This window comes from Oncorhynchus keta, unplaced genomic scaffold, assembly GCF_023373465.1.
Source record: "Oncorhynchus keta strain PuntledgeMale-10-30-2019 unplaced genomic scaffold, Oket_V2 Un_contig_1042_pilon_pilon, whole genome shotgun sequence".
In the NCBI taxonomy this organism is placed as follows: domain Eukaryota; kingdom Metazoa; phylum Chordata; class Actinopteri; order Salmoniformes; family Salmonidae; genus Oncorhynchus; species Oncorhynchus keta.
The window spans coordinates 102093-119347 of record NW_026277098.1 but is presented as its reverse complement, the minus strand read 5'-3'; the positions used below and the strand labels follow the sequence as shown (position 1 = coordinate 119347).

Here is a 17255-nt window from a genome sequence, read left to right as displayed (position 1 = left end):
CCTGTCCTCTTATCTCTCCTAACTAACACACAATAGCTCTACTGGCGTGAGAAGAGAGCGGAAGAGGACACACCAGGACATTGAGTGGGGGAGCTAGCTAGAGGAGTGTGTGAGGCACAGGCAGAATTAATTTGATTAGTGTGGCCATTAATGCATCAATTAGCTGGAACATGGAATATACTGGTGAGGAGAGAGGGATGATTGGCTGGAAAGAGCGAATAAAGGAGTGAAGATTATACAACTTAAAACGGACACAAACGGGTCAAACGTTGATGTAAAAATTATAATAATTGGTGACCTTTGTGTAGTTGGTGACCATTTTTCGGCGAGACAAACTAAATACATTTTTCTTGTTTTTAAATGTCTGCTCTCTTCTCTTTCAGAACAATGACCCCCTGACCCTTGGTTACCATGGATACCCAACCCACAGTCAGGTAAGACTACAGTTTTAACATAATTGCATACATGTGAGACATTTGCATATTGTATGATATATGTTCATTATCTTATGTCCTCCATTGTGCTCTTCCATATATGGGCAACGACATATTTAAGTTATTTTCTAAGCTCTTCAAACCACAAGGTGGTGATGTGGATTCAGATCCTTTTTTGATTTGGGAGCCTGGCAACTTCATGTAAGGGAAAGGGGGACACCTCATCAGTTGTACAACTGAATGCATTCGAATAACCTTCTCTATATAAGTTTACGCTTTGTAAATATGGCTTTACATTAGGCATATGGTTGCTCTCTAGGTTTATTTTTATTTCCTGTTTGCCCTTGGATAACCAAGAAATATGGTAGGAATTTAAATTCAATATCAAGATAAGCACATAGATATGGCATGGATGATGTAGTCGAGCTGTCCTGCCAGTAGCTTCAATTTCTCCCTTACTGTTCTAAAACTTAATGTTTTGAGTATATACTACAGCGTTTTGCCTGTATATGTGTGTGTGTGTGTGTGTGTGTGTGTGTGTGTGTGTGTGTGTGTGTGTGTGTGTGTGTGTGTGTGTGTGTGTGTGTGTACACACACACATATGTATATATATATATATGTACAGTTGAAGTCGGAATTTACATACACCTTAGCCAAATACATTTAAACTCAGTTTTTCACCATTCCTGACATTTAATCCTAGTAAAGATTATGTTTTTGGCCTGTTAGGATCACCACTTTATTTTAAGAATGTGACATGTCAGAATAATACTAGAGAGAGTGATTTATTTCAGCTTTTATTTCTTTCATCTGATTCCCAGTGGATCAGAAGTTTACATACACTCAGTTAGTATTTGGTAGCATTGCCTTTAAATTGTTTAACTTGGGTCAAATGTTTCAGGGAGCCTTCCACAAGCTTCACACAATAAATTGGGTGAATTTGGGCCCATTCCTCCTGACAGAGCTGGTGTAACTGAGTCAGGTTTGTAGGCCTCCTTACTCGCGCATGCTTTTTCAGTTCTGCCCACAAATTCTCTATAGGATTGAGGTCAGGGCTTTGTGATGGCCACTCCAATACCTTGACTTCGTTGTCCTTAAGCTATTTTGCCACAACTTTGGAAGTATGCTTGGGGTCATTGTCCATTTGGAAGACCCATTTCCGACCAAGCTTTAATTTCCTGACTGATGTCTTGAGATGTTGCTTCAATATATCCACATTATTTTTCTCCCTCATGAAGCCATCTATTTTGTGAAGTGCACCAGTCCCTCCTGCAGCAAAGCACCCCTACAACATGATGCTGCCACCCCGTGCTTCACGGTTGGGATGGTGTTCTTCGGCTTGCAAGCCTCCCTTTTTCCTCCAAACATACGATGGTCATTATGGTCAAACATTTCTATATTCGTTTCATCAGACCAGAGGACTTTTCTCCAAAAAGTATGATCTTTGTCCCCATGTGCAGTTGCAAACTGTAGTCTGGCTTTTTTTATGGTGGTTTTGGAGCAGTGGCTTATTCCTTACTGAGCAGCATTTCAGGTTATGTCGATATAGGACTCGTTTTACTGTGGATATAGATACTTTTTTACCTGCTTCCTCCAGCATCTTCATAAGGTCTTTTGCTGTTCTGGGATTGATTTGCACTTTTCACACCAAAGCACGTTCATCTCTAGGATACAGAACGTGTCTCCTTCCTGAGCGGTATGATGGCTGCGTGGTCCCATGGTGTTTATACTTGCGTACTATTGTTTGTACAGATGAATGTGGTACCTTCAGGCATTTGGAAATTGCTCCCAAGGATGAACCACACTTGTGGAGGTCTACAATTTTTCTTCTGAGGTCTTGGCTGATTTTTTTAGATTTTCCCATGATGTCAAGCGAAGAGGCACTGGGTTGGAAGGTAGGCCTTGAAATTCATCCACAGGTACACCCCCAATTGACTCAAATGTGGTCAATTAGCCCATCAGAATCTTCTAAAGCCATGACATCATTTTCTGGGATTTTCCAAGCTGTTTAAAGGCACAGTCAACTTAGTGTATGTAAACATCTGACCCACTGGAATTGTGATGAAGTGAAATAATCTGTCTATAAACAGTTGTTGGAAAAATTACTTGTCATGCACAAAGTAGATATCCTAACTGACTTGCCAAAACTATAGTTTGTTAACAAGACATTTATGGAGTGGTTGAAAAACGAGTTTTAATGACTCCAACCTAAGTGTGTGTAAACTTACGAATAGTTTTATTTTTAAATAATTTGGTCTTTTTCGACGTAAACTTGAACCAGATATAAAGTATTTGCCTCCGCTGCCTAAATAAATCCTAGTGGAAACACTACTAACTGAGATACAAAGTGTGTGTGTGTGTGTGTGTGTGTGTGTGTGTGCCCTGCAGTCAACACCGCCCATATGATAATAAAAACCATACATAGGGGCCTACCTTATGTGTTTGTGTGTGTACCGTATGTCCAGTGTGTTTACCTGGGTGTGTTTTAAGAGGCTGATTGTGTTATTAGGTGGTTTAGTTGGTGTTGTTAATCCTCAGATCATGCTCTTTCCATAATCCCCTCATCCCTCCCTCTTTATCCCCCGCTCCCTCGCACTACGGATGCCGTGTGACATCATTCATCATGAACGTTTTACACGGCTGACAATGTATGCATGGAATTAGAATTACTAGAATGGATATTCCCATTCCACTATCTATACATCTCTATATCCTTGGTTGTTGTTCTGTGGCTAAATAAAAGAATACGGACGGTCCTCATGTCCACGTACTGTATACCTCTGTGTAGTGTGGAATGGCAGCTAAAGGAAAACAATGGCATCTTTTAACTGAAAATACCTAGAACTTGTCTGTTCTTAAACGAGTCTTGCTCAAGGAAGCGGTATAGAGGAAAACACCATTTGGACCACGGCGGTATCGTGAGGGGATGTTGGCCCGAAGATGTTAAAAACATGAGACGATGAGAAGTCGCTCACAAAGCCCCCTGGGGAAGAGCTGCTAAACTGTCACTGACAGCACGAGACGAGGTGATCAAAGACTTTCCGTCGGAAGAGCCCAGAGAGTGTCACGCAGGAGACGATGAGAGAGTGTGAGAAAAACAGAAAGGAGAGGAAGGAGGGAAACAAAGCTTCTGTTCTCTCTTCAGTCTCCCAGTGGTGCGAGCAGCCCCAGTTTAACTCACCTACATGGAGAGAACAGGGGGAGGGAAATACTGCGACACGGAGGGAGAGAGAGAAGTAGGGGAGGGGGAAAGTTTGCAGGTGTGACAGCAAGGGAAAGGAGGCGGCGTAGGGAGGGGAGGAGGATGTGTGGCTGGGGAGCATCAGGCTATCTGGGTGAGAGAGAGAGGGATGAGCAGTGAACAGGCAACGGCACGACAGAGAAAACGGAAGGCTGGGGGTTGAGGGAAAGGAAAGCACAATAGAGAGAAAGTGAGCGAGGGAGAGTGACAGGGACAGAGAGAGTGGAGGAGGTGGGGAGGGGGGATTGGCATGGTATACGGAGCAAGCGAGGGAAGAGGAGGGAGATTTTGAATCTGTGAAGAGCGACAGATAGACGGGAGAGTGAGCTGGAGAGGGGACACGTACTCGGATAGAGAGGAGGAAAGGAGAGCGAGGATAAACGGACATTTCAAGTTTTTGCATGAATACGATGATGGGACTGTACTATCCTTCCGTGTTGTCGGTGAGTTCCGATCTTGAAATCCCTTCTGCAAGGCTTATTCTACTGTGTTTCGGTTGCTGTTTTATAAAGGAACAACAATTAAATGACAAACTAGGTTTGCCGGTTCTTTAGCTGCAGCGATTCTTAATTCCGCGCAAATGCCAAGCGTTGTGTTTGACCCTTTTTTACTTGAGCGGTGTGCTAGTGAGGCCATTTCATGCATGGCTTTCCACCCAATCATCAGTCAGAAGCGTCGGTAAATAGCAAATCAACACTGGAATACTGCGCTGCACTAGGAGAGGGACAGAGATGGGAGCCTTTGAAGATAGAATCTGTATTATAATATGCTGTGTGAGCTTTGCTGTACCGTATTGTCATGGCATCTGTTCTCTTGCCCTGGGCCTCTAGTGCTCACAGATACGTTCGCTGGCCACATTTGTACTCTGGCTACTCAATTCATGCGTCGTAGCATTTCTGTTTATACGCAGCACATATGGACGGGAATATTTGTTCCTGCAAATCTGGAGAACGGGGAAAGGGATGTGTACGTGTGAGAATAAGCATATAGGATTTGTTTAGGATGACCGTGTAAGTACAGGCCTCTAGCCTGCACTGTCCTCGGGATCTGAGTAAGCCTCAAGACATGTTTGCGTATAGGAGGGAGGAGGAGAGAGGGAATAGGAGGGAGGAGAGGGAATAGGGGGAGGAGAGCAAATGGGGGTAAAGAAATTCTGCAGCTGTCTGTATACGTATCCCTCTATGCTCTGAGCGAAAGGGACAGGTGCCCCAAGAACAGTTGTCTCTCTCTCGCTCTGTCTCACTCTCTGCCGGTCTCTCTTTCTGTCTGTCTCTCTCTCTCTGTTTTGCTTTCTCTTTTTTTCTCAACCAATACCCCCCACTCTCTTATCTCTCTGAGAGACGCTCTCTCACTCACACACGCTTTGTTGAAGGTCGAGACTCCCGTGTGTCAGACTATCGTCATATCATTATATTTGAGGGATGACACAGTGGTCCCACCATGTGTTCCACCAGTGTCTGACTGACTACCCTGGTTAGTGCTCTGCCTGCATACATGCGTTGGCCTGTACACTTCTTTCAGCAGTACCTTTTGAATCCTGCTCCCTTTACTATTTGACCTCTTTTCCCTGTGCCTCTCCCTGGGGCCCTAGCAGCTGTTATCTCAATGTTTTCCTTTAAGAGCCCCAGAAAGAGGGGGATGGGACGGAGAGAGGGGAAACAGGAGACTGTATATTGAAATGAAAGGTGACAGACGGCCCACCTTTTGTCTTTGCAGGAAGGCCCATAAAAGTCATAGTTGTTCCTAAAGGATAGATTATACACAGATGGACTGATAGAGAAATGGATAAGGGAGGTAGATGGGTGTAGATATACAATCTAGACAGTGAGATGGATAGCTCACTGGACAAAGCTAGTTTGTTGCGTGACTTAATAGAATGCTGAATCGCTGACAATGCAGTTCTGTGGATCCAAAGTTGCATTTCACTTGAAAGGGGGGATTTTTTTGTTTCTTTGTGGAGAAGCACTGGCACTGTAAATTATAGCTTCTGTTTTAAGGTGTTCCTTTAAAACATAGTTAATTGTGCTAATAGGGATAGCCTAGCACTGAGAGAAAGCGAGAGGGTTGGAGAAATAGAGAAGTATTTGCAGAGCCCCACCCAAGCGTGTGCCCTAAGGCATGGGAGAGACGCCTACCTGGCACCCCCCCACACACACACACTATGGAGGTCAAAAGCTCTTGACATTCTTCAAAGGCCTACACTACGGTGATTTATGATTCTGCCCCCTTTCTTCAAAATGGGCTATTGGTTTTGTTGCTATGATGACCATTCATTGATCGAGGTAGGCGTGAAGTGTCACTAGGAAGTGTAACAACTTTTTACATGCCCACACGGGCATGAAGCATACACAATGTCCTGAGCCGTGCTTCAAATGTAATAATAATGGGTCCAGTTAACACTGCAAAACCGTTCTACTATTGGGACTGTGGAAGGCGTCTTTGCCGAGGTCCATTTTGAATGTTCATTTGTGTCCACTCTATGGCAGCGCTAAACTGATATGCTTCTGAAAACTAATGATGCACTAACCAAAGGAGGGCAGGATGTGGAATCCCAACAAGCCTTGCTCCAACTGCTCAGTGCACGGTGTGATTGACAGTACAACGGTCATCTAGGCACTAGCTTATGTACACACATGAACACGTTGGCCATGGGAAAGCCAGAGTCAGATTGGTATTGAGCTCTCCGTGTCCTCTGAACAAGACGAACTAGTTCCATGGTCACTGACAATGTGTTAGAAGAGGAGGAACGACATATGTAGTGTCAATAGACTCCTGTTTGTGTGTTCACCTGTGTGTGTGTGTTTGTTTGTTTGTCTGGGGCTGCGTGCGTAGTTGCATGGTTGACAAGCGGTACGGTAAAGCAATATTGACCGACAGATATTGTCAACCATGTCTGTCTTGAATGTGTACCTTTCATAAAGAGTTGCACCGGAGCCTAACAGACCATTAATACCAGAAACAATACAGGAGAGATGACAGAGAACGTGGTGTGCACGTGATAATCTGGAGCATGCATAAGACCCTACAAGGAAATGGATGTTGGGGTGGAGTGAGAGGGGCTTCATGACAAGCAGACATGTTACCCTATAAGGAGATGTGGAGTGGGAGGAGTTTACGGGGCGAGCTAATGTTCTGTTGCTATGAGGCTGCCTGGCAGCGAGGTTGACTGGGGGGGGTGGATGCAAGGGTCCCGTCTGGATTTAATGAAGCGTTAAAAAAAAGAAGGGTGGAGTTGAGGGGGAGGACAGGGAGAACAGCAGCAGCAGGAGGAGAGCGAGTGGGAGGGAGGAGAGTGATGGGGAGAGGGGGCGGCTTAGGAGGATGGAATTATTTAACAAGGAAGGAAAGGAAGGGTTTCTTCTACAGTTCTTTATGTTAGGAATGTATAGATGGCTGGTAAACGTGCCAAGAATTTAATAAATAGTATTCTGAATTGTGTACTGTTAAGCTTCGTGTCTAATGTACTGACAACAGAACTGCACCTTTCAATTCATGCATCATCTACAGTTCAGTAAGTGTCCAATGAATGCCACCTTCCCCCATTCTTCATACACTCCAGTGCTTTAGAATTAGGCTGTAGACTTATGCCATACACCCATTAGACAAAGAGGTCCCTGATAAGTCATTATTCATGTCGAAAGGCCTAGATCTGGCCTGGTTAGCCGCGGTTATCTACACACGCGCACACAGTGACACTGCTGCAGTCAGACAGGGCAGAGGAGTGCATTTTCTGACATGCCAGGCTCCTCAAACACACTAGCTAGCCGGCGCTAACTGACCCGAAAGTAAGTCAGCTGCAGCTACTGCCTCTGAATCACAGGCTCCGCTGAACTGACGGCATAAGCTTACACAACCAGGGACACACACGCACGTTTACAAGTGTGTGCTGACAAGATGCGTGCCACATCTGTCTACAGGACACCCCACATCAGAGTGACAATATCTCCCCTTCTCCCTGTCCTGCTCTTTCTCCATCCATCCCTCTCTCAGCCATCCCTCTCTTTGTTACGCAATCTATGTATGTATTCAGCAGATGCTCTTACCCAGAGAGAATGACAAAGCAACTTAGTCTAAATCACATAACAAGGCGATCCTGACAGACCAGGAGACCATTCTAGTTGATGCCCACAGGACTCTGGTCAAAATAAGTGCACTATACAGGGAACAGGGCTCCATTTGGGAGATACCCATGGTGTGCAGTATCAGGCCTGTGTGGAAAATAGAACATGAATATTCTCTTTGAAAGGTCACGCAGTCGTTCAGCTAAAATGGAAGACTCAAGGTTGCTCCATTTTTCTGTGTTTCGGTTTGGCAGAATTGAAAAACAAAGCAAGGGAATAGAATGGGATATTATTTACATTTACATTTACATTTAAGTCATTTAGCAGACGCTCTTATCCAGAGCGACTTACAAATTGGTGCATACACCTTATGAAGTATTTGAAATATTTGCCAATATTTTAGCGTCAAGGCTTTTTCCAAGTCTACATAGAACAACCCACGGTTAGAAACATGTACAGTGGGAAAGGGGCTTGGGGGTTTTGCCCTGTTTTCTTTCTTTTTCTGTTCTGTAAGAATCAAAATGACCCAGGCTTGCCCAGCGTCCCCAGCTTGTCACAGGTGCAAGGCAGCGAAAGGTCAGGAGCTTAAACAGATGGCACACACACACTCTGTCCTAACACTCCCTCAGGGACTCTGGATGTATTGTACCACACAGCAGGGAAATGCTTCACCCCATCACACACACAGATGTTGTGTTTTAGATAACACAGCATTATTGCTCTATCAACTGATGCTTGTCATTATCTATAGACAACGTCACATAAATTGTCAGCTAGCTAGCAACAATGACAAGACGCTGACATTCTGATAGTTTCCTTGTTATTGATTTGACATTGAAGTCATTCAGCAGACGCTCTTATCGAGAGCGACTTACAGTAGTGGGCGCATACATTTTCGTACTGGTCCCCCGTGGGAATCGAACCCACAACCCTGCGCCACATGGGACCACAGCTGTGATATCATGTCTCGTTTTGACTCATTTCATGTGAATGCTAATATGGCAAAACATTTGCTAGCTAGCTAACCTACAACTAACAATGTATTTGAGAGACAACAAGAGCTCATTGTGCAGATGTATTTATTTTCAATAAACATTTGGAGACTATACAGTGGGGAGAACAAGTATTTGATACACTGCCGATTTTGCAGGTTTTCCTACTTACAAAGCACGTGGAGGTCTGTAATTTTTTATTAAAGGTACACTTCAACTGAGAGACAGAATCAAAAAATAAATAATCCAGAAATCACATTGTATGATTTTTAAGTAATTAATTTGCATTTTATTGCATGATATAAGAATTTGATACATCAGAAAAGCAGAACTTAATATTTGGTACAGAAACCTTTGTTTGCAATTACAGAGATCATACGTTTCCTGTAGTTCTTGACCATGTTTGCACACACTGCAGCAGGGATTTTGGCCCACTCCTCCTTACAGACCTTCTCCAGATCCTTCAGGTTTCGGGGCTGTCGCTGGGCAATACGGACTTTCAGCTCCCTCCAAAGATTTTCTATTGGGTTCAGGTCTGGAGACTGGGTAGGCCACTCCATGACATTGAGATGCTTCTTACGGAGCCACTCCTTAGTTGCCCTTGCTGTGTGTTTCGGGTCGTTGTCATGCTGGAAGACCCAGCCACGACCCATCTTCAATGCTCTTACTGAGGGAAGGAGATTGTTGGCCAAGATCTCGCGATACATGGCCCCATCCATCCTCCCCTCAATACGGTGCAGTCATCCTGTCCCCTTTGCAGAAAAGCATCCCCAAAGAATGATGTTTCCACCTCCATGCTTCACGGTTGGGATGGTGTTCTCAGGGGTTGTACTCATCCTTCTTCTTCCTCCAAACACGGCGGGTGGAGTTTAGACCAAAAGGCTCTATTTTTGTCCCATCAGACCACATGACCTTCTCCCGTTCCTCCTCTGGATCATCCAGATGGTCATTGGCAAACTTCAGACGGGCCTGGACATGCGTTGGCTTGAGCAGGGGGACCTTGCGTGCGCTGCATGATTTTAATCCATGACGGCGTAGTGTGTTACTAATGGTTTTCTTTGAGACTGTGGTCCCAGCTCTCTTCAGGTCATTGACCAGGTCCTGCCATGTAGTTCTGGGCTGATCCCTCACATTCCTCATGATCATTGATGCCCCACGAGGTGAGATCTTGCATGGACCACCAGACCGAGGGTGATTGACTGTCATCTTGAACTTCTTCCATTTTCTAATAATTGCGCCACCAGTTGTTGTCTACTCGCCAAGCTGCTTGCCTATTGTCCTGTAGCCAATCCCAGCCTTGTGCAGGTCTACAATTTTTCCCCTGATGTCCTTACACAGCTCTCTGGTCTTGGCCATTGTGGATAGGTTGTAGTCTGTTTGATTGAGTGTGTGGACAGGTGTCTTTTATACAGGTAATGAGTTCAAACAGGTGCAGTTAATACAGGTAATCATACAATGTGATTTTCTGGATTTTTGTTTTAGATTTCGTCTCTCACAGTTGAAGTGTACCTATGATAAAAATTACAGACCTCTACAAGCTTTGTTAGTAGGAAAACCTGCAAAATCGGCAGTGTATCAAATACTTGTTCTCCCCACTGTATATAGTTATGTTGTCAACAATCTAGGCCAAACCCGTTTCTAGCAGTCTGATATAGTAAATGAATGAAACACGTTGAATCTAGTATTTCATGGATCAGTAGCAGGACTTTTCTGTCAGTCTTCACCTCTCCTGTCCTTTCCCTCTCCATATCCCATCCCCCTTTCCTCTCCTCTTGTCTCTCCTGTCCTTTCCTTCACCATATCCCATCCCCCTTTCCTCTCTTGTCTCTCCGTCATCTCTTTCAGCACTCTCACCATTTCCATTTAGGGTAGCGATGCCCCTCTGCCAGTAAGCAAGGAATGCACTGTTGTGTGTGTGTGTGTGTGTGTGTGTGAGAGAGTATTTCGGGTAGTTGTGGGCATTAGATTATAGCACAGCCGTTATCCAACAGTCAGCCTTTGAATGTTTAGGCTTGTGGGCGTTTGCGTGTCATAGTTAGTGTGTTGAGGTGTGTATGTGTCTATCTGTTTGTGTCTGTGTGTGGGCGTCGGCATCTATTGTGCTGCTTCACTGTGTGGAAGCTGCTGACCCCCTCAATAATAGATGGGCCTGTAGTGAATATTTAATGGACAACAGCACACACACACCGGGGGGATGGAAATATAATATCCGTGCCTGTAAGCCTTTTAAACCGAACCTCTTGGGAAAGTGGTCTTACCCCTAGTGATGTTCTCTCAGGCTCTCTCTCCGGCTCTCTGTCGGTAAAGGAATACGGTGGAGTATAGCCAGCCAGTTACTTAAGACCACTCACCTCTCTCTTCCTTTTCTCTCTCTCTCTCTCTCTCTCTCTCTCTCTCTCTCTCTCTCTCTCTCTCTCTGTCTCTCTCTCTCCTGTCTGTCTCTCCTGTCTGTCTCTCTCTCCCTGTCTCTCTCTGTCTGTCTCTCTCTCTCTCTCTCTCTCTCTCTCTCTCTCTCTCACCCTCAGGGCTCTCAGGATGCAGGAGGTGGTCAAGAGGGTCTCGTCCCCCCATCCTTCTCCGCCTTCCCCCCTCCTCCCCCTCCACCCCCCCAGAACGGCTTGGCCCTGGAGTACGGGGCCAGTCTGTACGCCGCAGGGGCCATCCAGGGGTCGGTGGAGGCCGGACAGGCAGGCCTTAACACCCCGACAAGTGTCCCGAACAGCTTAACCACGCACGTGAGTTTGTTTTTTGTTTTACCAGCGAGTTTGTTTCACGCTGTGAATGAGGGAGTAAGTGTCTATTAAATCCCCACTTTCTCGCTGTGTCTATGCCTCTTTCTTTCTCTGTCTGTCTGCCTCTCTCACTCTTTCTTCCTATTTCTTTCACTCTTTCTTTCTCACAGCAGTCAGATGTGTCGTCACAGATTGATACCCAGTTGGTGTGTACAGGAGGTGTTAGCGGGGGTTCCGTAGGTGACGACTCAGAGAAGGGGACCCCCAAACGCCTCCACGTCTCCAACATTCCCTTCCGCTTCAGAGACCCTGACCTCCGGCAGATGTTTGGGGTACAAGACTAGGAATATTGTCCTTTTTCCCCATCCACAAACCTGACATTCTAGATTAGTTAGTGATTTAAAGGAGCAATCTGTGATTGCTACATCCATTTTAGGACTTTTAAATGAGCGTTTTAGTAAAGGTTCCTAAATACGGAGCAGGAAAAAGTGCCTCTCAATTCTCTGCTCTAAGAGGAATAGAACTGGTCATTAAAAAGTTCAGCATGATTTCTGCTAGTTTATATGTCCGGTACAATACTGACGCCTTGTGTTCAATTTTTGTATTTCATTTTCAATGCAGTAGTTTGCAGTGCCATGCTTATTGATGCTGCCCCCCTTTTTTTTTTTTCCTTACAGCAATTTGGAAAGATCCTCGACGTAGAGATCATATTCAACGAGAGAGGATCGAAGGTATGACATGTACACATCAACCTACCAAACCTGTTCATTTTAAGTTACATGACATAATACTCTGCACAGAGTGGACATAGCTTACGCACATTTCTTCATATCCCTTATCCTTCTCTTATATTCCAACCCTCTGGTTTCCCGCTCCATCCCCTTCTGTTTCCATCCTCAACCCCATTTCCTCTCTAGGGTTTTGGCTTTGTGACGTTTGAGACGAGCGCAGACGCTGAGAAGGCCAGAGCTGCTCTCCACGGAACTCTGGTGGAAGGACGCAAGGTTGAGGTAATTTACCCTCCAAGAACGGTGGCCATTTTGTTTTTCGTCTTTGTCCCATGTTCAGCAGTGAAATTATGTCCGGTTGGCTTAGTATGCTCCTCCATCTCCAGTTGAACTGTCTCAAATGGTTTCGGGGAGTCTGTTTGTGTTTAGTGTTATAATAACCCCCTTCCAGCATGGTGCGGTGGTGCCTCACAGAAAGATCGATGCGCACGATGTCTTGGTTTTACATCACTTCCTGTTTCGCGCACTGTCCATTTGCACGTTTTGATCTTCAGCTTTATGGGTCTGCCTGGATTGCAAAGCATGCTGGGTGGTTTGGCAACAAAATGGTCTGGGAACAGTGTTTTCACGTGACACCTTTACACACTGTGCCTCTGGATGCTGCTTATGACACGGCATGCGAGAGGGCGTGTCTTGTTTTCTCTGCTGCACCCCCTTCTTTATATCCATCATCACCATCATTTCCGCCATCAGAATCCGGGCTTTATTGGTGTTCACTATTTTAGAGGGGACGTTCTCCCTCTCCTCTCTTCCTTTACTTTCTTCTTCTGACAAACAACCATGCTTGCTTGTGTTTGTGAGAGATTCTCTTGCATGGGCTACCAATCGTGTTTCAGAAGACCGGTCAGGTGATGTGACGTCATAAAAGATTGCCTCCTTTTCTTTCCCTTACATTCCGATACCTGTGTGCTTGATTGTGAGTCAGTGCCCAGTATTGAAGTAGTTTGATTACGTTGCTGTATGGTGACATTGCTGTATGATGACATTGCTGTATGGTGACATTGCTGTATGGTGACATTGCTGCATGCATTAGGTGTTGGCAGGTGTTGGTATGAGACTCTGCCCTGAGGGAGTGTGGTGGTGAAGTGTTTGATCTGCTGCTTATAGATTCACTGGTGATTTTTGGGGTCTATATGTCACTCATTAAATAAAGGCAACCCACACCTCACCCTCACTTGCATCCCCCTTTCCCAAGAGTAATACCTGGTGTAATGGGGACGAGTTCTGCTGCGATGCCTCTGGTCTTCTTTGTCAGCATGACTTGGAAGATGTCGGAAGGACAACGCCTCATGCTCTGCCATCGCTTTGGCTCTTGGTTTTAGATCCATGCTTTATTTTGAGCTCTTCTGCATGCTCTCAACCATTATGCACTCCTCTGCTGTGTGGATGTGTGTCTAAATGTGCGGGTGAGAGAGAGAAATACGGGGGAAGAGGGGGAGGGAGAGCGAGAGCGATGGAGAGAGTGACGAGTGACGATGATACGGCTGTCTTCCTCCCTCTTTCCCCCCCTGTTCTGTTCTGCTCCATCTCTTTCTCTATCTTCATGCCGGTCGGTCTGTCTATCCTTGTTTGTCTCTCTCTCCTTATATCAACCTGTGTTTGTTTGTGACCCTCAACACCTGTCCATATTAGGCTTGGGCGGTATCCAGATTTTCATACCGTCCTACCTGCCATCCCAGGATTTTACGGTATTACCGGCATAGCCCACAAGGGGCACTAAAAACCAAAATAAAAAGCCCGTTGGGCATCTATTACTAGAATGCTAACAACAAACTATTTGCAAAGACCGGGAAATCCTGCTCATAAAGTTATACAATCATAGCTAATAGCTACCGAATGTCATTTTCGTTGCGTCTGGACTTGTACAAGCGAAGGTGACTGAGAGAAATTGTGCAAATGAACAAAGTTGTGATGCATGCTTTTCTGAATGAAGATCCAGCATGTGTACATCCAGCAGAGGTGAGAAGAACGGAGGAGGAAAAAACCTGCTAGTAAGGAAGCACAGGGGGAACATGGCAGATAACTAAGACCCCTTTGACTTCTCACACACGGCAGAAAGCCGGGATAAGATATCTGATGGCAAACATTTCGTAGTGAATTGTATGAGTGTAACTTCATCGCCTCGTGCGGCGCACAACAGTGACCGGCCGATAGATTTACAACGCAATGGTCTCACCAGCTCCCGCTGTCTCCTGTTGTGCATTTGCCAGAGGTGGGACCAAGTCATTGTCGCCCAACTCCCAAGTCGAGACAGGCAAGTCCGAGTCAAGTCTCAAGTCAAGACCGTCAAGTCTCAAGTCTTTAACTTTGAGTTTCGAGTCCTAAACAAGTCCTAATGTGCTCTTCACCAAATGTAATACCATTTCATATTTTTAACAAGAGTAATAGTTAGTATATTACATTTACGCAAATCATGAATGCTTTTAAAAATAACTATATGTATTACTTTCCAAATAAACGTTATATTTCCACGGAAATACATGGGTAGCCCCCCCCCCCCTCCCCCCAATAGTGATCGACTATCGAGGATCGCTATCGGGCACTGTAGGTTTGTACATAATTGCCCAACCTTGTTTTAGGATCATCAGGCAGTTGTAGCTCAATCTTGGGTGCAGTGATCACATTCCTGAACTGACTGACTGTGTGGAGGCTCATTGATTTAACATTACGTTGCCTACATGATACACTAGTAAAGTAATAAAATATATAGCTGTTGGCTCTATTAGCCACGACTTACGTTCTTTGTACAGCTTCAAATGTCGAACAAAGTTGGAAATTGTTACGCCTCCGTCTAATTTTCTTCCTGCATGTTTTGCAAGTTGCAATCCGGTTTTTGTTGATACAGCGTCGTCTTTATAACTGAAAATAATAATTTTGGGTATCATCTTTCCAAGGGCTCCATCTGAATTCACCCGGCGACATTCCTCTGCACTGCCATGCACAAATTTTTCTCAGCTGGCACAATTTGATTGGCTGCTGTCCGATTCAAACTGTAATCCGTTAAATGAAGAATTGATGCGCTGCACATTATTATTTTTTTTAAATATCATTATTTTTTATATTTGGGCATCAAGCGAGGTCGAGTCATAAGGCTCAAGTCCAAGTCAAGACACGAGTCATTGGTGTTGAAGTCAAAGTCGAGTTGCAAGTCATCATATTTGTGACTCCAAGTCATGTGACTCAAGTCCACACTTCTGCCATTTACAAACAAACACTTGACTGGCTCAACTGTTCTGGGGAACTGCGGTAAACTTCAGAACGTAAGAGCGGTGAAATGAAGAACCCAATCTGCTTTAACGCTGAATGTATTGCACAAGTTGACTGCAGGTATTAACTTAAAAAAGTTACTACAAATATTCAAAATTATTGAGAAACTTCAAATAAATCATTTTGAGAGTATTGGAAAAAAACATCCCGTGGCTTTTTCCAAGTACCCTAGTATACGGTATAAATGCTATACTGCCCAAGCCTAGTCGATATACCCCTCTCTCCGTCTGTCCATTCTCCCTTTTAAGTGTACTCCAATAGAGTATTTTGTTATGTTTGTTTTTTTTACAAAAAAAGTTATATTATATATTACTTCTTTCAACATTAATGAATTACTTTACTTATTACTCCCTGGGGAAAGTAATTAGTTACACTACTCTTTATTACTTTTGTGTTACACCCCAAAACGCTGCGCTTTCTCACTCAATGTAAACAATGTCAACATTACCCTACGTCGGCCTATGCACCAACACAATTAGCCGAGTAATGACAGACATAATGTCTACTGAGGATAAGGGCAACATTTCCTCTACTACATACCCAGCTACAAGCTGGTTCAGCTCTCCCTGGGTCACAGCCTGTCCTCTTGAACCATTAAGATGAGGTAGGCCTACAGTCATCTTCAGCAGCAGGGTCAGGTGTTTCTCTTCTCACCTGGGCAGAGTTGACATTTTACTATGTTATTCTTGTCATCTTGTCCTACCAAATTAAAGTAATGGGAGTACTTCCACGCTGGGAAAACAAGTGTTTTAGACGCTTCTGCCATTTTCCCATCGTCCTCACTTAAGCAGTCAGTAGTAGTGTGTGCATGCATAAACAGGAACTTGGTGAGAGGACATAATTTTTTTTATATATGTATATAAATAGCGCCAACAGAGGGAATAATAATCTCACACATTAATTTGGATCAATAAGTGTAATAGGAAGGGAATGATAACTGTAATATTATTATTATAATTTGAACAGTAACTCTGATATATTACTCGTTACCACAAAAAGTATTATTATTACTGTAGCACGTTCATTTACAAGGCGTTACCCCCAACACTGGTTGTGTTGAAAAGTTCAGTGACTTCTCCCTGACCCATAGGCTTCTAGATTGATCCCTCAACTGTCCCCCTCTGTCTCCCATATGTGTATGGCTGTATCTGCTCATATGTATTGGGTATTTGTAGTAGTTACATCAATAGAGGTCAGCTTTGTGTCAAAAGGTGACCAATCACCTGTGACATCACTTCATGACATCACTTCCTCTGTGTACCTCAGGGTGGGGGTGGTTGCTTTTCATCACCTCATTGGTTGTTTTTGTTTTGGTTAATTTCTTATTATATTTTCTCTATTCCCCCTGATGATTTCTGTGTTGTTGTCAGTCTCCACGGTAACCGCTCGCGTGTCCTCACACCGTTTCCCCAGCAATGGTAAGTTGTGTACACATGGCATCATTTTTGAATGACCCCCCCCCCCTATCCGCCAAATAAAGATAAAGTGCACCCTACACACAAAAAAAATACAATTAAAGTGTCCGTGACCCGGCAGGGTTTGATCGAAAGGATCTGATTGGCTAATCCTGTGATTGATTGTAGAGCTGGCGAATAAAATGCTGATTAGAAAAAACAATGGCATTTGGACCGCATGGCCTTCCAGACTCTTTCTGTAACATTAAGATAAGCTGATATAAAACGCATCTGCAAGCGCAACTGACTACCACTTTATGCATTAATTCCATTCACCACTCTAACT

At 44.5% G+C, this 17255-nt stretch overlaps 1 protein-coding gene across 7 annotated transcripts in view; it reads left to right on the top strand.

Annotated features, from left to right (window-relative positions):
* Positions 1–384: 384 nt before the first annotated feature.
* Positions 385–17255, top strand: part of LOC118371758 (RNA binding protein fox-1 homolog 2-like) — a 28339-nt gene continuing 11468 nt past the window's right edge. For 2 of the 7 annotated variants that reach the window (XR_008096803.1, XM_052500435.1), the window contains exons 1-5: positions 3782–4118; positions 11254–11463; positions 11631–11792; positions 12138–12191; positions 12378–12470. Coding sequence is in view for 5 of the 7 variants with exons in the window: in XM_052500435.1 (XP_052356395.1) it covers positions 4077–4118; positions 11254–11463; positions 11631–11792; positions 12138–12191; positions 12378–12470 (561 nt within the window). In the remaining 2 variants the exon portion in view is untranslated. Of the gene's footprint in view, positions 435–3777; positions 4119–11253; positions 11464–11630; positions 11793–12137; positions 12192–12377; positions 12471–17255 lie in introns of those variants that run through there. The other 5 variants (XR_008096804.1, XM_052500431.1, XM_052500436.1 and 2 more) reach the window with 4 other exon arrangements.